Raw genomic sequence first — 22,819 nt, 5'->3', positions numbered from 1 at the left:
ATTCTTTACACCACCAATTAATAGTTGGTAGAATTTAAAAACAGGGCTGGTATGCTTTTACTCAGTATTAAAGACTGTAGGATAAAGAGATCCATTTGAAAGTTGCATTTCCAATTACGTAAAGACATGCTATTTGGAACCTGGAGTAGGTCAAAAACACTTAAAATTTTTTTTTATTAAACTAAACATTTTTGCTATGTTATTTGGAAAGCTATTCATTATTCTCAGGACTTAATTTGCTCACCTTTTGAATAACAGTTTTATTTTTGTGACTAAAACAAGATGTTTTTTATATGATAAAATCCCTGCAGTTAGATTTAGTAGTTGGTGGTGATAATGCAAATTCACCTTTGGTAAGAAGGAAGCCAGCTATTTCTTCAAACACTCTCCTTGTTTGCTAGTCATAACATTACCTTCAACTGTGGAGGAAATGAGAAAGCATAACCAGAAAGTTATTTATGAAGAAAAGACTGCCAATGATAGCTTTCTAAAAAGCTAAAAGATCAGTGCACTCATCTTTCCTTCATAAAACTGTACTGAAAAAAGAAAGAAATATCCTTTAACTAGCTTTAGAAAGGTGAGGAAGGATTTCAAAGCAGTTAAATAACTTTAAGGCAACTCTGAAAATTTGCATACTATACAAAAATCTTCTGACAGTCCTAGATTCCTGGGATCCCTTGATATAGAACAGAGGACCTACTTGGAGTTCAAAGTGACAACAGCATTTTAATTAACTAAAGTACGAGGCCAGCTGGAGTTCTGACTGACATATTTAACCACATTTTCTCCGGAAACATACCTGGCCAAATTCAGTGCCAACTTGATTTCCTGAACTGGATGCAAGTCAGCACAGAATTTGGCCCAGAGTGTCTGAGAGCTGACAAAGACAGCAAGATGGGAGTGTAAATGCTTTGGAATATAAACAGCAAAATATATAGGAAACAAATAATATTTTGGACTTAAGGCCAAATTCCAATAATTCACTCTGGAGTTGCATGGCACACGGGAAGGCAGAGTTTGGACCCAGAATGCTTTCAAGCGCAAGAGCTTTCAAACATACTTTCCATAAAAGACAGAGAGCATATTTCCAACCCTACTAGCTTAGTTATGAGGCAGGAAAAGAAAGCATTTACCAAGGTTCACTGTTCACAGCTTGAGAGCCAGGACTGCAAGTTAATCAATATGAAACAGGTCCTGTCAACTTACTTATTTATTTGGTTGGGGGCGAGGGGTGAAGGAATGAAGTGGATACTTCAGAAAACAGGAAAATTTATCATCTCCTCCTGTCTCAGGTGCACAGGATTTCTACCAGTTTCCACTGTTAACTTGTGCTGGTGAATCAGGCTTCTGAGTGCCATATTCATGGCTCCGGCTTCTTTTTCTACTGTTCTACATAATGTTTCTCTAGATTGCCCCTCTTTTTCTTTCCAGTGGTCTCCATATTATCACTTAACATGAAGTCATGTTGGGAATCATTTTTTCAATTTCCGTTAGCTCTTCAGAGCCAACACAGCAATGGGAGAGAAAGCTGAATTTCATTCTGGCTCATACGTTCCTGACTCACTAAACTACATTCCAATTTCAAGATCAACTTCTAACCTAAGTTACACCTGATGTACAGAACCATTGCAAGACAATGGAGTTCTATAGGTAAACCCCAGGCAGAATATAGCCTTAAGAATCTTTATCACTTATGATGCATGTGCCTGACTTTCAACACCTAAACTGAGTTTTCAGGGCTGATAGTTTACAAAAAAAAAATTTACTTATAAACAGAACAAGTGAGAAGAACACAATCATTTTTAAGGTCACTTTTCAGACTATAACTAAAGTTTGAATTCAAAAGAGATTTTAATAATCAGCACTTATGTAGGAATTTTCATCTTCAAGGAATGTCACAAATATCAAATAAAATTACTTCCGAGGAGATTGGATAGTAAAGAATTATAATTTTACAGACTGGAAAAACAGAGAGAGGTAAAGTTGTTTGCTCAATACCACAGGGATGACTCAGCTGAGCTCAGTTTATAATACTCCAGACTCAGACCATGCCTCACTTCTCCCCACAACCTCATTCACTAACCTAGAAATTCCAAAAACCTGATCAGCAAACCAGGAAGGGAAAAAGTTGTTTGATCCCAAATTCATGAACAATGCTGGGAAGTAGCTTTAAATTCATTAGTCTTGTTTTCCTTGTATGGGAAAATCAAGAGGCATGATCCTGAGTTGGCTAGCTTGAGGTAAAACCCTAATGAAGATAAAGCATTTGGCAAATTTTACACACAGCAGGTGAAGTTAGTCTTTAACTTAATCTGCTAATCTGTGTAAAAATTGTGTTTGTATGTGTATATTATTATATAATATAATCTGTCTTATCTTCATTTAGTTTTCACCTCAAGTTAGCTCACTTACATTAACACATTTCTTTTCTCAGTAAAAATCAGGCCTAAAAGATCAGCCAACAAAAGTCTTTCAGATACTAGCTCCTGCCTTCTCAAAGGGCTTGTTTAACACTGGAGTTTTAAACTGGATCCAGTCTAGTTAATCCAGTTTGAAAATGCTTGCATACAAATGACGCAACCCATCACCGAGCACTACTACTGCATTTAATCAGGAACACTGGAACCCTCTTGCATAGTGGACTAGGATTACTTTTTGGATTTTGTTTGGTGTTTTATGCGTACACAATTGCTATCTGCCACTTTTTGCACGCTTTCAAAGGCTACCCCACAATGCTTTGCAGGTCAACCATTGATGACCTGTCCATTTACTTGTGTGCCCTCCCTTTCCTGATACCAAATTTCCAGGGTGACCCTTCTCCTCTTGAAAAGACGGTGCGGAGCCAGATGTTGCCAATTTGCTCTTGGATCCCACTGTACCATTATATAGATGATACAACCACAATAGCACTCCAGAAGCCCCACAACATGCCACGTGCAGCTACTGGGAGCTGTGCTGACACTTTGGACTTCCTTACCATCTGGAGTGAAGCATAAATTCAGGAAACTCTCGTGGCCAGCCAAGCATATAAGGACTTTTTCATGGACATTACAAAGCAGCTATCCACAAAATGCCAAACAGTGCTGGATAAAGACTTAGAAGCTCACAAGAAAGTATGTTGACAGAAGGGATAAAAGGAGACAATCCAGTAGGGGAATGTGATCTGTCCATTTTTATTTTTTTAATTAACTGGACAAGATTTTACTTAACTATAGTACAACCCAACCCAGGCACTACCTGGCGCTGCCACCCACTGTCCCCCACAGCAAGGATGACCAGCTGGACACATCAGAAGATGAGCTGTCCCCTAAGAGCCAGGATCCTTTTGGGAGTCAGGAGCCTGACAATGGCCAGCTGGAAAGCCAGCCCCAGTCCTGCCCTGCCACAATGGACCACAATTTCTGCCCTGTGTTGGATGACTGAATCCCCACCAAAAACTCAGGCCAGGATGGAAGTCAGACCTCCTGGTGGGAAAAATCAGTATGTAAGTACCTATCTTTACAATTTATTATTCATTATTATTGTTGACAGATGTTAGCTAAGAGCCTCTGCCTCCTTCCCTGCCCCAACCTCCTTCTGTTGCTTCAAAATGGTGCCTGACAGCATAGGAGAATTACAATGTGTTCAAATCTGCTGCTGAAGCAGGGAGTTGAGAAAAACAAAGCATTCATTTCTGCACAATTCAATTTACTGAGACAGTGTTTATAGGAAAATAAATTTGGTTAGTTTATATGAGGTATAAGTGCATGGTGCCTGCCCGGTCAAGGCACAAACAATATTGCTCCCCGCTGAGGTACAAATGCCCTGTAAGATGCATTGTAGCAGACAATTATTGTAGGATCCCTTCTATTTTTCTCTGCACTCTCTCCATGTCTGCATGGGAGATACAGCAGAACTTAAGACTAAGAAATACCTTGATTTTGTTTTGCATATTATAAGGAATAGCCTCATGTCCATGCCCCCTACCCTTGTAGACTGCAAACTCCTTCCACTCCTCCAGCACTTCTCAGGGAAATGTCCTGGTGAACAACTTCTGAGCATCTCTCAATGGTCTGCCCTTTGTCTTCCTAAATAAGATCATTCTCTCCTCCTAGTCACGTGCCTCTGTGTAACATCATAGAGAACGAGGACAGCCCAAAGGAGATTACTATCCAGCTCATCTTCCATAACCTCTCTCCTTTACAACTCCAATGCCATAGAAGCATCTCCAGCAATCTCCAGCACACAAACCACAAAAACAAACCCAGAACATAGCTCCAATCACCCCACCCCAAACAGCTTGAAAGCAGATATGATGGAAAAAGCCAAATGCACCCACTACCCTTTATACATGCAGATCACTTCCTATTCTTTGGAGGAAGCTCAGAGAGATAAAGCCACACATACATACTGGGGAGGGGTGGGGGGGGAAGAGGAGTGCTACCATGACTTGTCTGGGATATGAACAAGTGACTCTTTCCAGCTCCTACTCCCACAACCACAATGCCTGCAGCAGCCAGACCATCAAGGCCTGGGCCTCTATTTACTTCCAGTGGGCTGGCCAACCTGCAGGGGAGAAAAAGCAAAGCTCAGGATGAGATGTTCGCAGAACTCCTGGCACAGTCACAGAGGAAAGCCAGGCTAGTGAGATGTGGAGGCTGTAAATGAGGATCCAGAGGGAGAAAGATATGCAGCTCTCCTGGGAGACTGTGGCAGTGGCGAAAGACAGCAATGCAGTGGCCAGGGAAAGCATCACCATGACAAAGTAGAGCAGCATGAAAAAAGACAAATGCAGAGGCAACTCATAGATGTTATCCCGAGCCAGAATGCCCTCCTGGAAAACACGCACCTGCTAGGCCAGCAGTCCCTTAACTTGGGATCCAGTCACGTCCTTCAGGACCTGGACAATGCTGGCTACTGGGACAAGCAACAACTCCTAACCTCCACATCACTGCAGCAGTGCTCCCAGCGACTCCCATTCACCTCTCAGCTCCAAGCTCTAGACCAGTGGTTATCGACCTATGACCTGCTAGCGGCCCAATAACCACACAGCTGCAGCTCATGTGACATCCTCAGGGCCATACAGGTAGTATATATTGTACGGATGCAGCCCACAATGGTCAACAGGTTGAGAACCACTGCTGTAGACACTAAGAACACTTGCACTTGTGTCCAGCTCTTTTGAGCCTTGCAATGCCCATGAGAAGTTTGAGCCGTGACACTCAATCCCAGAACCCGTGTGGACAAGAACTACCAGCAACAAGGCGTATACTTGTCTTTAACTTTATGCACTCCCCTCCAACACTGCAAATTGTTTTATTTGAAATGTCCTTACTGTTGCACTTTGAGTTCTGTCTGCCCCGTTGCAGTAGTTAAAAGTTTATGAGCATCTAGTTACTTAAGAAGATTAGTTAAAGGCATTTCCAAATACAGATTTTTTCCACTGGTTTCGTTCATAGATTCATAGATTCTAGGACTGTAAGGAACCTCGAGAGGTCATCAAGTCCAGTCCCCTGCCCTCATGGCAGGACCAAATACTGTCTAGACCATCCCTGATTTAAAAAAAAAAAAGTTTTAAGTCTATTTCCTAATAAAACAGTTTACAATGCATCCATTATGAGAAATCATTGACTTTAAACACAGAAAATCCTTTAAATAAAGCTGAAAATTCATAGGCTATGCTATGTTCAGATGATGCAAACTGAAAATAGAACAGGGGTTCCACGTGCATGCTATTAGTGCAACTTGCATACTGAGAGTCACCTGACATGGATTAAAAAAGCTTCAGACTAAACCCCCTGTGGAGATTCATTCTCAGAACTCAAGTAAATCATCTGACATCGTGCAGCAAATATGACTTGGGAGATTTGGATTTGAAGGTATGAATTCAAACTTTGCTAGTCATGGTTCTATAAGTGATCTTGTAGAAGTTTTTCTTGTGTGGCCAGAAAGAAGATTCAATATACTTAATCCCTGAATCAGTCTGTTTTCTTACTTGTAGGATCATCATTGGCAGCTATGGAAAGGATCTGGATGGGAAGTTTATTACTGAAGTAAGGCTTTACGAGGGACATTGGTGCATTTATACATTCATTTGAAAACATAGGACAGGCTTATGTTAGAGACAACAATTTAGGGTTAATTCTGATTATCAGAATAGCACAGCATGTTTTTACTCCAAGAAAGGAGTCACAAAGGAGTGACTTGATATCAGGTGAGGCTCAGAATCCAAATTAACACACTCACACACATTTTTAGTATCTTGACATAAAAGTGCAGTATATCTAAAAATAAGCTGACAAGTTAGAGTGCCACAACATGGCAGAACATATCAGGTTACCTCAATATAATCTTTTAAAGTGTATTATGCTGTGAAGAGGAAAAAAGATATTTATAAATATACAAAAATTGTAGTTTCCCTAACATACTACATTCATCAGCAGATGTCTGCATCAGTTGTATTATTCCCATCAAATCAAGAGACAGAACACCTAAGCACAGAATAGTTGAGAGGTTCTCCATTGTCATGCAGCTTTTTAAGCTATTACTATTGTGAACTTCAATACTAAAACAATATAAAGTTTGAATAATGACACTTATGAGCTTCCGTATTGATAAATACTCTTGCCCACCCGTGGGCTAACTATGGCTCATGGGCTCTAGCATTACGATTCCTGAAATGAACATGCAAAAAGTGTCTGTCTCTTTGTGATGGAAATTCAAACACAATAAAAGACCATTCAAAGTCTAGATGCATGAGACTCAGGGCTTGGCTACACTTACATTTTATAGCACTCTAACTTCCTGGCTCAAAGGGGTGAAAAATCACCCCGAGTGCAGCATGTCAGAGTGCTTCAAAACACTAGTGTAAACAGGCTCTGAGTGCTGGGAGCCGTGCTCCCAGTGCTCGGAGCTAAACTCCTTATGGAGCTGCTGCGGGAGCGCTCCCACAACAGCGTTTTGAAGTTTCCAGTGTAGCCAGGCCCTAAGGGCTAGTCTACACTAGAATCGTTTCAGTGGTGCAGCTCTACCAACATAGCCGCGCCGCTGTAGCGCTGCTAGTGCAGACACTCTATTCCGATGGGAGAGAGTTCTCCTGTCACCTCTTCAAGCGGCAGTAGCTATATTGCCAGGAAAGCTTCTCCCGCCGACAAAGCGCTGTCCACCTCGTTGCTTAGGCTGGTATAACTTACGTCGCTCAGGGGTAGCTTTTTCCACACCCCTAAGTGATTTGAGTTATATCGAAGCAAGCACTAGTGTGAGCAAGCCGTAAGCTGTGAACTGGTGAGTCGGTTGCTATTAAGTTCAACTGTGTTGACAAATATCAGAGGGGTAGCCGTGTTAGTCACCCACGAAAGCTCATGCTCCAAAACGTCTGTTAGTCTATAAGGTGCCACAGGATTCTTTGCTGCTTGTGTTGACAAAGTTTTAATTCATTTGGGTTTTCACATGGTGCTGTCAATCTTATTTCATCTGGAAAACAGAATCAGCAGCTTTTATGGTTTTATAGTCCTCCATAAAATAAGCTGATTGGCCTGTTAATGACTGCTACTGAACTCAGCCTCTGGAAAAAGCACTGCATCAATGAGAGGTATTGCTCCCGCTCACCAGTTTTCAGCAATGCTTCTAAAGTCATGTGTAAGTCTGGAGTAACAGGGCAAACTGATTGGAAACTAAAGATGAAGACTCAGGGCTTATCTACACTGGCAATTTACAGTGCTGCAACTTTCTCGCCCAGGGTGTGAAAAAACATGCTCCCCCTCCCCTCTGCTTCCCCCCCCCCCAGTGCAGCAAGTTTCAGCGCTGTAAAGTGCCAGTGTAGACAGTGCACCAGCGCTGGTAGCTACTCCCCTCATGGAGATGGTGTTTTTAGAGCGCTAGGAGAGCTCTCTGCCATGACCACACAAACCACGTTAAAGCGCTGCCGCGACACCACCAGATTAGCGCTAAGCTATAGCTTGTGAACCTTGGGTCTGGTCTACATTACAGAGTTAGGTCGACACAAGGCAACTTACATCAACCTAACTAAGGAAGTCTTCACACTTAAATTTTGCTCCTGCTGATGTAACTGCCCTGCTACTCTGACTTAATAATTCCACCTCCACGAGCGGCGTGCAGTCAAGGTCGATGTAGTTAGGTCAACACAGTGTCAGAGTAAACACTGCACTGCTTGCACCGACTGCTGGATGGCTCCTGAAAGCCAGCCACAATGTCCCACACTGACAGCAAAATCAATACAAACGCTGCTGGTGAGAAAGCACACCGCTGACCCAAGGAGCAAAGTGTAGACAGGCCAAGCGATGTAATTACTGCAGCAGCTGTATGCCGGCATAAGGTAGGTTGACTTAATATCGTAGTATAGACATGTCCTTATGAAAGTAAAGGAATGCATCTGATAGGTATGGCATGTTGGAAGGCTTCAAACTACTGCATAAAGAAACATTACTAAATTCCGTAAGTGACCAAAATAACCAACTCCAATTCAGCAAAAAGAAAAGCACATGAACAACAACGTAAATAAATGATTGTGCTCAGTCTCACTTTCACTGCTCTAAATACAAATATTAGGAATACAGCCTAAATACACCCAGTGTGATATTTCACTCCATATTCTTTATGAAAATATGCTCATGAAATGAATGACATAACTGATATATACTTTATGGAAGTTGGCTCACATAAGATGTAATTGGAAAGGTTAGGACTTATGAATGTGATTATCCAATGAGTGTGCCTGTACCATTTTTGTATCTTAAGTTAGGAATATGGACTATGTATCTGCATTTCAAATGTATTACTTCGGGTGTCACCCCCCAACTAGCCCTTCAGGTACAATAAAAAATCCAGACAGGGCTAATGGCCCATTAGCAAAGACAATGGCCGTGAAGGAGCGTAGTCTTCCTGTGGATGCTCCAGACAGCCGACAAGTAATGGCTGCCACAGCCCTGCAGAGACATGGATCTGTGTCACCTGGTACTGGACCCACCCCTTGGAATGCCAGTGTTCTTCCACTGGGAGACAAAGAGTTCCTGCCATACACAAGAGCTATATAAGCCAGGGGAGTGACATCATCATGGTTCTCTTCTGCCTCCCCACCCAAAGAGACACTGAAAAACACCTGGAAGCAAGAACTGAACTGAGGGGACAAAGGCTGAACACAAGCTGAGAGTGTACAGTCTGTGAGTGGAAATACCTGAAGTTTCAAGCTGCAGGCCAGTGTAGCCGCCTTTCAAGAGTTTCAGTAATCTATCTGTGACAATATTTAGGGTGAGAAATTACTATATGTAACCAATTTATTTAATGAAACAAGCTTAGTATGTGTGTTTTGTTTTATTTGCTTAGTAATCTGCTTTGTTCTGTTTGCTCTCTCTTTAACCACTTAAAACTCACCTTTTGTAGTTAATAAATTTATTTCTTGTTTATAATATAACCCCATTTCTGCAACTCATAATGGGGCAGGGCGTATGCACACCTTCCTCCACACTGAGAGAGGGGATGGATTTCATTATATACTTTTGGATCTGCACTCCAAGGGAGGTAGACACCTGAGTGCTGGGGTAAACCCCTTAAATTCAGGCTTCCCAGAGCTGATCTCAGTGTTTGTCTCATTCTGCAGTTGGGTGTGGCCCTGCCTGTGTGTGTGCTGGAGGAGGCATAATAGCCTGGTTCAGCAAGATAGGTAAAAAGGGTGCCCTGGCTGGCAGAACAGGCAAGTTCAGTGAAATCCCAGCACATGAGGTGGCACCTTAAGGGGTCCAACCCGTCACACTCAGCTAGTTGGAAAAAGAGACAAATCAAATAAAGTTCTTCCCTTCTTACTTATCTAAAGAAATCATTAAGAGCAAACAATTGTATGTGCTGTAACCCTCCTGTACTGCAGAGCAGTTCAATTCACTCCAGCATTCAGGACAAGAATTTTAAAGAATGTTCTTATTAACTTCTATGGAATACAAAAAGTCATAACTGTCCAACTGTGTTAGCTCGTAAGTGCTCATGAAAATCACTTTATGGTCCCAGACAAAACTTACCAACTTGAAGAGGTGAAAGATTGTTTACAGTTGCCCGAAGGCCAAAAGTTTATAAAATCCAGATACTTAAATCACTTCTGTGACAAACAGAAGTTTAAAATCCATGTGACTGCAGAACCAATAGAATTTAAGCAACTAGCAGGAATTTAATATGAAAAATCCAGGTATCTCCATAATTTCGATGTAGATACGCTGAAGTGGTTTTTTGGTATCGCAGCTGTAAATTATCACGAGGCTGCTTAAACACTACTAAAAAAGAATGACAAGCCACAGAAATGTACTGTAATACAATGATTAATGTTAGTAATATACAACACATCATGATGCTCTTGGATAGCATGAGCTGAAGTGTTTTGTCATACCTGTCTGACATGACATTTGACAACTGTTGTCACAACATAGCACAACATAAGAAAAAGGGGATATGGTGCTTAGACACCAACGTGATAAATGCCTTAGAAATACCTAGGACACGCAGATAAAAAGCAATAAAATCCTAAAAACCACTATACTGAATTAGATGGCTGAAAATTCAACTAATGCTTGATACAAAATACATGTCTGATTTTGTATTGCAATGTAAAGAAAAAAACACCAGCTCTATTAAAATACTTGTGCTTCACTAAAAAAAAAAGCATTAAACAAAATTGATAAGGATTATTTACCAAAGTGGTAAAGATCATTAGTAAGTTTTATTTTTTCTTTTCTTCTCCCTTGAAACATTTCTTGCTTCAAGTTATTTTTTAGCATGGCGCCCACACAGGATTCAGCTTCCATAGCAAGTTTGGACAGGTCAAATCTAGGTAAGGTAAACCAAGACAAAATTGGAACCATTCCATCAAACTGAAAAATATCTCCTAAGTAAGCTTGCTTGGGTTCCCTGATAATTTGTCCCACATGAAAACATAAAAGTTTCCTGTCTCATTAACATATACACTAACAGCTAAAAAGCAACAGAATTTGGATTTAAATAAATGGCATGTGTCTCAAAGAGATAGCTAAAAAGTTAAAAGCTGAAATTTTTATTTGTAAATAAAAGATAGCTTAATAAATTATACGAACTGAGTTCTAAACTTTAAAAACCAGCATCTCAAATTTTCAAACCTCAACTTTAATAGTAGACTAACCCAACTTTGCATTAGAAATTCACTTGTGCTCACTGGCTACACTGCAACACTGAATGTATTGTCTGTTCAACAGGATTACTATTCCTGGGCACAATTTAGCACAACTGTAGCGGGAAGGAAGATTAGTAAATACAACTAGTATTAGAATATTGTGGTGTTTGTAATCAAGTGTGTCCACACTAGTGTGGTGAAACAAAAAACCTATCTGATGACCTTTTGCATACATTTCCTATAGGCAAAAAGGCAAATGTCTTGCTCCTTTACTAACCACACAGTATAACAAATTTGTAGTTTAGTTTCATCACCCTACCTCAGGAGTTAGGGAGATCAACTATCATATCTAAGCAATGTTTTAAAATCCAGATAGCATATTCTCTTTAATAGAAGACTAAATGTCTATACACGGTGCTTACATTCACATCTATCTCCAGGGTTTTTCCTACAGAATAGATGCTTTGTTTTTCCAAAGTATTGTCTTTGATGGAAGCCTCAACCCAGCTTGAAATCTAGGATAATAATAATTCATAGTTTAAAGTATGAGGTGGGATTTTTTTTTGTGCGGGGTACAAAGTCCCTTAATGTTCAGAATCCCTTTACAGAGTACATCGATCATTTGACGGATGGACTTATGCAGTGTCTAAAGATATGTCTACGCTGCACACTATGTACGGCGGCATGTAAAGTACATACACTATTAGCCCCCCTATGAAGAGGATAAAGACCAGTGCAGACAGCAAGGCACTGCTAGGGCAAATAAAGGTATGCCTGAAGCCTGTGGGTATATATCCTATGTGATTCTCTGCAGCCCAAGCAGCACCTCCCACATCTACACTATTGTTAACAGCTGCCTCCAGTTGATGGAGCCTTTCATTGACATAGGTAGCTACACTCTCCAGTATGGATGCAACTTGCTTTTCATTGCTGCATGATTCTACGCTAACCCTACCCACTGCTGACACTGATGGGCAGTGTAGACATAGCCATTTTCAGATGACCCATTTTGTGCTGCAAAAAAAAAAGTGGAGGTATTACTAGAAAATGATCATTAACCCAATAGCTTGAACATTCTTATTTAAGGCATTGTCTCTCTTCTTATGCCATCCTACCACACTTGCAACAGCAGATATGCACAAGTTGGAACTCCTTGGATTTAAGAGAAAGGAGACTGGCAATAGGTTGTTCTCCCATGAGCAGCTTGCAACCTCCTCTCCCTGGTCCAAAGCATCCCAGGTCTGCTGACCTCCAGAGCACTCTGCAAAGCATATCTATTTGCCAAGACCTTAGGAGTAAGAGGAACTTGATAGGGGCTGAGGATGGTGTGATGGTTGGGAGTTCAGGGCTATTAGTTGATACATGATTTGCCTCTAATTTATGTCAAACACACCTACTGTTTTAAGAATGGCATCTTTTTATATTTTATAAATTTAAATAAATATTGATATGATTACCAATAAAACTCATTGCAATTGCTCTCTCTCATTATTTTCTATCATCTCAGCTTCAAAGAAAGTCAGCTTTGAAAGTCTGTGGAAATGCTATCATCACACACAACCACGTAGTTGTGGGGAATTAGTCCCTCTTGCCAAACTTTTTTTTTTTTTTACTTATTAATAAACAAATAATATTTGCAAAATGTAAATAAACAGCATGAAGGCTTTAGGTTTGATAACACTTAAAAACAGATAAACTTAAGATTGTCTATATTTACAAGAGAGGACCACGAACTTTCAGACTCCACAACTGCTAGCTTAATCCCAGAGGATCATTTTCACCTACTCAAAAAACCAAAAGCAATAAAAGAATAAAAACCCCACCCCAAAACCACATTTGTAAAGATGCCATTTTCACAGGTTACACTATTTAAATTTACAGAGAAAAACAAAAGCTCATAAGAAATTTGACAAGAGGAAGGCAGGTGAACTTTTTAGACCAGAGGGGGGCAAACTACAGCCTGCAGGCCACATCCAGCCAGCAGGACCTTTCCCTCTGGCCCACGAGCTCCTGCCAGGGAGCAGGGTCAGGACAGTCTTGTAGAGGAGCTAGCCCAACTCGCCAGCAGCCCGGTGAGCGGGGTGGAAGCTAGCCCCTGGCCTCTTCTCTTTTGCTCCTCTCCCTTGCAGTCACAGTTCCCCCAGTGCCTGGGCAGCATGGCTGCAGCTCTGGCCGGGCAGCGCGACTATACCGCTGCCAGACCTGGCGTTCCAGGGTGGCGCAGTCAGAGGGAGTTTTGGTGGGGGGGGGACAAGGAGCAGGGGGGCGGTCAAGAGGCCTAGGCCCAGGCCCTGCTGCCAGGGACAGGGTCAGAGCAAGCCACAGCCCCCCTCCACCCCCAGCATGCTTGGCCCTTCTCCCCAGCAGGGAAGCCCAGACAAGGGCCATGTCTACATCTAAAATTTTGCAGCGCTGGTTGTTACAGCTGTATTAGTACAGCTGTATAGGGCCAGCGCTGCAGAGTGGCCACACTTACAGCAACCAGCGCTGCAAGTGGTGTTAGATGTGGCCACACTGCAGCGCTGTTGGGCGGCTTCAAGGGGGGTTCCGGGACGAGAGAGCAAACCGGGAAAGGAAACCAGCTTCGCCGCGGTTTGCTCTCTCGGTCCCGGAGCCAGCCAGCAAACCGCAGGGAAGGAGACCTGCTTGCTCGGGGTTCCGGGACCGAGAGAGCAAACCGGGAACGCCGCGGTTTGCTCTCTCGGTCCCGGAGCCAGCCAGCAAACCGCAGGGAAGGAGACCTGCTTGCTCGGGGTTCCGGGACCGAGAGAGCAAACCGCGGCGAAGCTGGTTTCCTTTCCCGGTTTGCTCTCTCGGTCCCGGAACCCCGAGCAAGCAGGTCTCCTTCCCTGCGGTTTGCTGGGTGGCTCCGGGACCGAGAGAGCAAACCGCGGCGCTCCCGGTTTGCTCTCTAGGTCCCGGAACCCCGAGCAAGCAGGTCTCCTTCCCTGCGGTTTGCTGGCTGGCTCCGGGACCGAGAGAGCAAACCGCGGCGTTCCCGGTTTGCTCTCTCGGTCCCGGAACCCCGAGCAAGCAGGTCTCCTTCCCTGCGGTTTGCTGGGTGGCTCCGGGACCGAGAGAGCAAACCGGGAAAGGAAACCAGCTTGATTACCAGAGGCTTCCTCCTTCCACGGAGGTCAAGAAAAGCGCTGGTAACTGTCTACATTGGATTACCAGCGCTGGATCACCAGCGCTGGATCCTCTACACCCGAGACAAAACGGGAGTACGGCCAGCGCTGCAAACAGGGAGTTGCAGCGCTGGTGGTGCCCTGCAGATGTGTACACCTTCAAAGTTGCAGCGCTGTAACTCCCTCACCAGCGCTGCAACTTTCTGATGTAGACAAGCCCAAGGAGTGAGCCCTGCCTGACTGCTAGAGAGAGCAGCCAAATGAGCAGGGGAAATGCACAGGGAACAGGGGGTGGTGAGCAGGGGAGGTTGGATTGGGCGGGGGTCCCAGGGGTGGCGAGCAAGGGGGACTGGATAGGGGACAGATGTCCTGGGGGGATAGTTGGGGGCAGAGAGCAGGGATGTTTGGATAGGATGCAGCAATCCCTGGGGGCAGTCAGGGGTGGGGAGATGGGGGGTTGGGTAGGGGCTCTGGCGGGCTGGACAGGGGGTGGGGGCCAGGCCATGCCTTGCTATTTGGGGAGGCATAGCCTCCCCTGGCCTTCCCTATCCAGCCCTCCATACAATTTCTGTACCCGATGTTGCCCTAGGGCCAGAAAGTTTGCCCCCCTGTTTTAGACAAACATTAAAAAACTCTGTTTACTTAAACCACGTCAAACTTTATAACTCTGTGAATACCACATACAGTACCACTATATTTAAATTTTTCATGACATAAGCAAAAACAAAAAAAACACTACAACTGTCTGTGTCTTAAGTAATAACAAAGACAACAGATGCTAAAAATGGCCCATTAATAAAGGGTCAGCAGTATCTTCCTTGCTAATACATTTCTAATGTGTATACATGATTATATTTTTAGAACATTTTACTAAGTGACACTCTCCCCAAAGAATATAAGAGACTGGCACGTTCTTAAAGTTATTAAGCAAAGAAGGGCTTATTTCACATTAGCAGGATTCAGCATCTGCTGGAAAGAGAATCTCTTTAAAAGTGTGTATTTGCAAATAAGCTGTATATAACAAGATGTTAAAATCATTTTTCGTATTAGGAAGGTTGTTTCATGTTATGCAAATTTAGGGCCCTATCCTGTAAGCTGTTTTGCATGGGTGGCCCCATGTCAGTGTGAGTCTCTGTGGGCACTGGGGCCTGCTCACGTGGAACAGCATGAAGGATCACTATGAATAGATCCTCAGACACACCCAATAAAAGTGATCTATTTTCCCAGCAACACTGTGAAGATTAACCCCCTGTAACGGGGCTGGCACCCACCACAAGTGCCCCCTTCTGGTTGGGCGTGTCTGCATTCTTTAGTGCTGGTGACCCCTCTGGGTGGTTTCTCAGTGACACAGCACTCCGGCTGAGTCACACTGTCTGCATATTAACCAGCACAAACCCCTTCTGGGTATACGGTCCACTGGGACCAATGTCTGTCTGTCTCTCTCTCTAGCCCTCCCTGGGCTTTGGTTTTTAAGTAGTCCAGCCCTGTTATGGGGCTGTATTGCCAGGACTTCATCCTTGGAGACACTATCTTCCCGTAGCCCTCTTCAGGCTCAGTTCTTACTCATTCCGAGCAATCAGCCAGGAGCTCCCTCGGTCCCTGCTAGCAAACTGTCCGTGGCCCTGCGGCTCTTCCAGGCTGCCAGGCCTGCAGTTCTTTCTTCTCCAAGCAGCAACTGACTACTGCTCTGCAACTCCTTTTATATGGCCCTCCTGGGCCCTGATCGGCTACATCCTCTGCAGCCACTCTACCCTGCTTGGAGGACCTCTCCACTGCTCCTTCCTTGGGACAGATGTGGCAGAACCCTCCAGCAGGGGCCTTTGGGCCTAGTCCATCCCATCACACACCCCTTCAGGAGTTTTCTATTGCATTTTGAGAATTGCAAGTAAAGGATGATTTAAAATATCCAATTAGGCTGAAATACTTAAGGACTATGAAATAGGAAAATAAAAGTATTGTGACAGCCTTGTACAGTAGAAACTGGATCTAAGTATTAAAAATGGTGAATCATGAGATCTTGAATAAGTTTGTAACTAGGAACAAGAAGATGTACAAATGAGTACCATCCTGCAGCCCTACCAAGATGCAGGGCACAAAGCAGGGAGATCTTAAGTTGGCAAAGTTTCTTTAAGTACTTAGTGAGAGACAAGTTCTGATGGCAGGCTTCAAATTAAAATCAATAAGAAAGCCAGTAGCTATATAAAGAGGTACAGGTCTGAATCAGGAGTCCCCTTTAAGTAGACTGATGTAGGTAGGCTGACTAGACACATAGACAGTTGTCACAGTATGATTAAAGAAGATGCAGATAAAAGGGAGGGTCAAATAGTTTCTCATGCTTTGTCTACACTGGACTTTTGTCAGTAAAACTTTTGTCATTCAGGGGTGTGAAAAAAACCCTGAACAACAAAAGTTTTACCGACGAAAAGCACCAGTGTGAACAGTGCTTTTGTCAGCAGCAGAGCTCTCTCCTGCTGACAAAGAGAGGCTGTGGCATGGCTGTAACATAAGAACGGACGCATTGGATCAGACCAAACGTCCATCTAGCCCAGTATCCTGTCTTCCAACAGTGGCCAATGAGGGAGGGAACGAACAGAACAGGTAATCATCAAGTGATCCAACTCGTCATCCATTCTCAGCTTCTGGCCAACAGAGGTTAGGGACACCATCCCTGTCCATTCTGGACAATAGCCACTGAGGGACCTATCCTCTATGAACTTATCTAGCATCTTGGCCTTCACAACATCCTCTGGCAAAGAGTTCCACAGGTCGACTGTGTGTTGTGTGAAAAAATACTTTGTTTTAAATCTGCTGCATACTAATTTCATTTGGTAACCCCTAGTTCTTGCGTTATGAGAAGGCCTAAATAACACTTCCTTATTTACTGTCTCCACATCAGTCATGATTTTATAGACCTCTATCACATCCTCTTTAGTGGTCTCTTTTCCAAGCTGAAAAGTCCCAGTCATATTAATCTCTCCTCATACGGCAGCCGTTCCATACCCCCAATCATTTTTGTTACCCTTTTCCCCAATATATTTTTTTTGAGATGGGGCAACCACATTTGCATGCAGTATTCAAGATGTGAGCGCATCATGGATTTATATAGAGGAAATATATTTTCTGTCCCTTTCTTAATGATTCCCAACATTCTGTTCACTTTTTTGACTGCCCCTGCACATTGAATGGATGTTTTTCAGAGAACTATCCACAATGACTCCAAGATCTCTTTCTTGAGTGGTAAGAACTAATTTAGACCCCATCATTTAGCTGTGTCGCTAAGAGGTGCGTAGTGAAGACACAGCATCAGACTCCATCAAAATATGACTAGGCAGTCTTTTTCCCAGGGTACTTTTTGACAACAACGCATATATGACACATGAGCTTGATATCTAGCACATTCGTACAGTTAGAAAAAATCACTGTCATTGTTAGGGTGCCATGCCTCACAGAAAACTTTGAAAAACATGTTATCTGAAACAAATGTGTGTGTCTGTCCCACTCTAAGAATTCAGATGGCTGTCTTAAGAATTCACCTATTTATTTCCTATATGAAGTCTCTAGAAATGATTGGTACTATAACCAAAGATGAAGTGAAAACTAATTTCAATTAGGGAACAGAAACACTCTCAGGACATTGCCATATTTTCATACAAATAAACTAATAAAAAGAGCAAATAAAATAATGAAAATGGGATGTGTAAAAAGATGCCTAGACAGAATATTTTAAAGTTCTCTGTGAAGTAACACGTTTACAATGTACAAGTCTCTTTTCTAAAGACTCCTCCCCAACTCCTTACCTAGTATACTGAGGTTCACTCTCAAAACTTTCATACTTGTCCCATAATTAATTCATTCCCTATCATCTTCAGATTGTCTCTTTTAGGCATGGTAGGCCACAGTTTTAGCCTTCAAGTGACTAGCCCGTCAATTAGCAAAAGGGTCATATGTTCAGTTATAAAGATCAGCAATTTTTACAGTGCTGTTTTCCTTAATGCCATAAAAGCTGGTTCTATAAAGAAGGATTCAATATCACAACTTAGCAAAGAGAAAGCATTCAATTTGAGCAGATACATTCCAGCAGTAACCAAGAGGTGGGAAAGTCAGAACGCTCTTCCATGTAAAGCTTTTTAAATCTATGAATATATCCAAAACTTCTATAATAAAAGCTACCCAAATTGACTCTAAAACAGCTTGGTGCTGTCACAGTGACTTAGCTCAGACAGGGCTATGGTCCTGCAGTACTTCTCTTTGGAATGCCGTGGGAGGAGAAGACTCATTAATACTTCAATGACTGCAGTTTGCTAAATATTGACATGTAAGGTAACAATGGCTCCTGGGAAGACAAGAAGGCAAACGGGACCTTGAATGGTTCTGCACCGCAAATGCTGAACGTTTTTGAGAGCTACATTCGTTTGTCTAGAAACAAAAGCAGCGGCTAAGGCGGAATTTCACGTCACATTCAGTGATCCTTTCTGGTTTTCCGTCCCTCTTTTCTCCACGTCTACCCCCCTCCGGGCAGTAGCCCCAGGGCGCTACTTCTCCAGTTTCTCTTGGCTCCCCAGCACTGCTCCGAAGGGAGCGCAAGTTGCTCTGCCATTGCTCATCCCTCCCCCAGCCCAGGGATCCCGGGCGGGCCCGCAGGCTGGTGGGGGTCTGCGCTGAGGGGGCTCTGGCCCAGCTCCCCCTCCAACTCCCGGCGTGACCTTGGGCGCGCCAGCTGCAGGCTCCGAGGGGAGGCGCTCGCTGGCAGCGCCCCAGCCGCGGGCCCAGGGAGTGGCGGGGAAGGGCAGGCAGAGGCCCCGCGGCCCCCGGCGCTGCCCCAGCAGGGGGCGCGAGGACTCGGCCTCCGGCCCCTGGGCTCCCCCGGCCGGGCCCCGCGGCGCGCGCTCCTCGCTCGCGCCGGGGCCAGCAGCCGCCGGAGGGGAGGGGGCCCAACCTGTGCATGTGGCGCCGTCGCTCTCCGTCTCCAGCTGCCGCCGCTCCGCCAAGACCCCGCGGCTGCCTGCGTCTTTCTCCCTCAGCGAGAACGAACAGGCCCGTCACTGCGCATGCGGCCTGGGCGCCAGGCCTTCTGGGAGATGTAGTTCCAGGAGGAGAGAGATGGGCGGGCATCCGGCCATGGAAAGAGGAGGCGAGAGAAAAGGAAGAAAATCTAGGTCTGCCTTTGGGAGAAATGGGATTAGAAATAGCAGACAGCCGCTACCAGATCAGAAACGGATTGTCAGGCCTGACACAAAACCCCACGTTGCCTTAGCCCACAGGCACGGGTAGGCAGGGCAGTCAGGCTGTCTAAAAACTGTATTTCTGATTGTAATGCTTTGCATTGTTGTATTGCATGGGGTGGTAGATGCTGGGCCTGCCAAGCGTACTAAACTAAATAAAGCTCTTGCTTGCATAAGGAGCATTTATTATGTCACTTTTATTGTTTATTCACATTAGCACCTAAGGGCCAGGGCCCCTTTTTGCTAGTCAGTGTGTCCCCATTAAGAAAAAGGACAGCCCCTGTCCCAAAGAGCTTGCAATCCAACTACAGAAAACAGGTGAGTAAAACGCACTGGTGTGGGAAGCTCAAGGGAACAAATTGTATTGGTCAGCATCAGAAACAATGGTCAATGACAAACCATCTACTTAACCACAACTGATTTTTTTTGTAGATACTACAAAAGAAGAGAGTTGTTTTAGTCAAATTTGCACCCTTCTGACAAATGCCTCATAAATATGCCTGTCCAAGACATGTATCTTTGTATCTGATACTAGTCTGATTTTGTAACCATCAGTTCAGGATTTCAATTTCAACTTTTTATTGGACTCCTCATAAATGTAATTAAATATAAAGACTGCGTATCTCAAATGAGATCAGAAATGTATGAAATAAAAACAGTAAAAGAAGCTGTAAGTCAGCCAACAAGGACAACACCCTGCTCAACTAACAACGCTGTCTCAGGATGAAATTGTCCTCAAGTAAGCTTTGAATGCTAGAACTGAATTTGGTACAGTTTTTTTTTTTTTATTATTATTTACTTTATTCTGGTAATGTTCAATGGAACAAACAATTTGTATACTATTGGGCTTTAATATTTGTAAAATTTTCAGGAACTTGTTTGTTTAAGTTCTTTGTCCTTCCTCTCCCAGGTTCAAGTTTGACACTTGGTTTGTGGGAAGCTAAAGGTCTTAAATTACTTGCAAGCTTCTTGATTTACTTGCCTCGATTTTGCAAGAGTTCATGTGCAATATTTACTAAGACCCAATCAAACAAGCAGGACTGTATTAATGCAGCCATCATTTTCTGGATTGTTGGTTACCTGTGCATATTTCCCCCAGATAACTTTGCCCCCTTGTGTCACAAGGCCAAGCTCACTCACATTCACCTCAATAACGGTACCTTTGGTAATTACACCCAATGTTGTGTACAGAGGGGAAGAGGGATTCTTCTTTACACCAAGTATCGGTAGACAAAAACTTTGGTACAGTTCCCATGTTTGGCAGAAGTGTGACATCTTGTTCTCTAATACAGATTTGTAAAGAAAAAAGCTCTGGAATTTTTAGAATTCTATTCTGAACTTTTTTTCTTTTTGTAAGTAAGAATGCCTGTTCACATCAGAACTACATAAATTCATACTTGGATCAGACTGATTACACCGCATACCAGCATCCCTGGACTGACCAGAAGCACTGAGAGGAAACCAACTGATCTCTAACAAAAGAGTCTTTGATCTCTTTCAACAGTTAAGAAGCCACAGATCAATTGCACATTTCTGAAAATAGTTTTCTGGCTTAAGGAGGAGTGTCAGAGAAGCAGATGTCATGCCAAGATTGTATCTGGCACTGAACAGTTTCAGTAGGCTATGTTTTGGCTAGTTTTTACCCTGCAATTACACCTAATCAGACTTCCTGACCTTTGCCTTGTAATTTACAAGTAATAAGATACTATGTATGACACTCAGGGGCAGCTCCAGGCATCAGCACCCCAAGCATGTGCTTGGGGCAGCAAGCCACGGGGGGCGCTCTGCTGGTCGCTGTGAGGGCAGCAGGCAGGCTGCCTTTGGCGGCTTGCCTGTGGAGGGTCCACTGGTCCCGCGGCTTCAGCGGACCTCCCGCAGGCAAGCTGCCAAAGGCAGCTTGGGGCAGCAAAATGCCTAGAGCCGCCCCTGATGACATTTGTAGCAACAGGATATTTTACCAACCTTCAGTACAAGCTATTGCTCAGGATATACCAAGTCAAGCAACAAACTATGTTTAGATACAAGAAGTAAAACACTAAACAGTTGTTTGTCTGCAAAAATAGCCATGCTACTGTTCTGTTACTTATTGCAGACTATAAATAGATCAATTTATCTGGAAATTGGAAAATGAGGAGTAGCTGAAACTACAAGAAAAAAAATAGAGTTTACACATTAAGCCCATTATGGATCTTACATATACAAATTTTGCATTTTACCTTTTTTTCATATAAAAATAATTATTGATCTAAAGCAATTCTCCCTTCAATTTCTAACTGAGGGTGGTATCTAGACACTTTTTACATAATTAAAATTCATAATGAATCATATTTGAAGTAGGCCCTAACTGCTTCACTTCCCTCATCTCTTGGCCACTGGTGACTGTTATACAGGAGACTGTTGCCATGCTCACCTATTGCTTCAAGATTGGAGAAAAGCCTGTGCAAAGAGACAAGTCATGCATTGTTATCTAAATATATAAAGGCTTTGTCTCATCCTGATTTCTACTTTAGGAAACTCCACATCTCTGGTGGTTTTACTATGGGAGACTGTCCTGGTCAATCTAGCTATCACAGCAGAGAACAGAGGGAGAGAGAGTCCCTGAGATAGTTTGGTCTTACCCCTTCAAAGGCTTTAAAGATCAAAACTAACATCTTAGGCAGGACTTCAGGACTATGCACTACTTTGTGACTTGGTGATCGGATGCCCTCAAAATCCTTTCTCATTTCTGCTAATATCAGCTTCATCTTCTCCAAATTTAACTTGACCCACCTGTCTCATCTGGTTTACAGTTTCTTTTACACACAGTGGTTTGGAGCAGAGGCCCTGAGAGTTGGCCAGGAAGATATCACTAGAGGTCCTGGTAAGAGCAGTTTCAGTGTGGTAGAGAGGATCAAACCCAGATTGGAAAGGATCCAGGATGGAAGTCGAAGAAAGAAACATTAGGTGATGAACTGGGAGGAGCTGGGGCAGTATTTGGGGAGGCTAGTGGGTGGGGTCGGGGTGTTTGTTTTAGGCTGGAGAAGCTATCGTGTGCTTGCATTCTGCATGAGGATGAAGACCATAAAGACAGAGAAAGATTAAGGATGAGACTGGAGGTAAAGCAAATGATGATGAGCTGAGTGAGACAGCAGGCAAAAGACTATGGTGTTGGTGATTGGAGAGAAAGAGAAGGGTAATAACAGGAAGAAGGAGAGACAAGGTATGTGAGGGTGGATCTAGTCCATCTTCTCTTTAAAAAGTAGGCAAGATTTTGTATGGAGATGGAGGAGGCAGAAATAAGGGAGGATTTGAGGGAATCAAAAGTGGTGCATAGGCAGCTAGAATTATGTAGTCAAGGAGAATGG

The 22,819-nt window shown here is 43.5% G+C and overlaps 1 protein-coding gene across 6 annotated transcripts in view; it reads right to left on the bottom strand.

Moving 5' to 3' along the window:
- The window catches only part of GAPVD1 (GTPase activating protein and VPS9 domains 1), a 67,945-nt gene extending 48,313 nt beyond the window's left edge, over positions 1-19,632 (bottom strand). For 4 of the 6 annotated variants that reach the window (XM_030535946.1, XM_030535947.1, XM_030535948.1 and 1 more), the window contains exon 1: positions 19,190-19,631. In XM_030535946.1, coding sequence (XP_030391806.1) covers positions 19,190-19,365 — 176 coding nt within the window. In that variant the 5' untranslated portion in view covers positions 19,366-19,631. Of the gene's footprint in view, positions 1-19,189 lie in introns of all 6 variants that reach the window. The other 2 variants (XM_030535950.1, XM_030535951.1) reach the window with 2 other exon arrangements.
- Positions 19,633-22,819: the final 3,187 nt, after the last annotated feature.

The sequence above is a fragment of the Gopherus evgoodei genome, chromosome 16 (genome assembly GCF_007399415.2).
Source record: "Gopherus evgoodei ecotype Sinaloan lineage chromosome 16, rGopEvg1_v1.p, whole genome shotgun sequence".
Taxonomy (NCBI): Eukaryota; Metazoa; Chordata; order Testudines; family Testudinidae; genus Gopherus; species Gopherus evgoodei.
The sequence above is the reverse complement of the archived record's forward strand: the minus strand, read 5'-3'. Positions and strand labels throughout refer to the sequence as shown.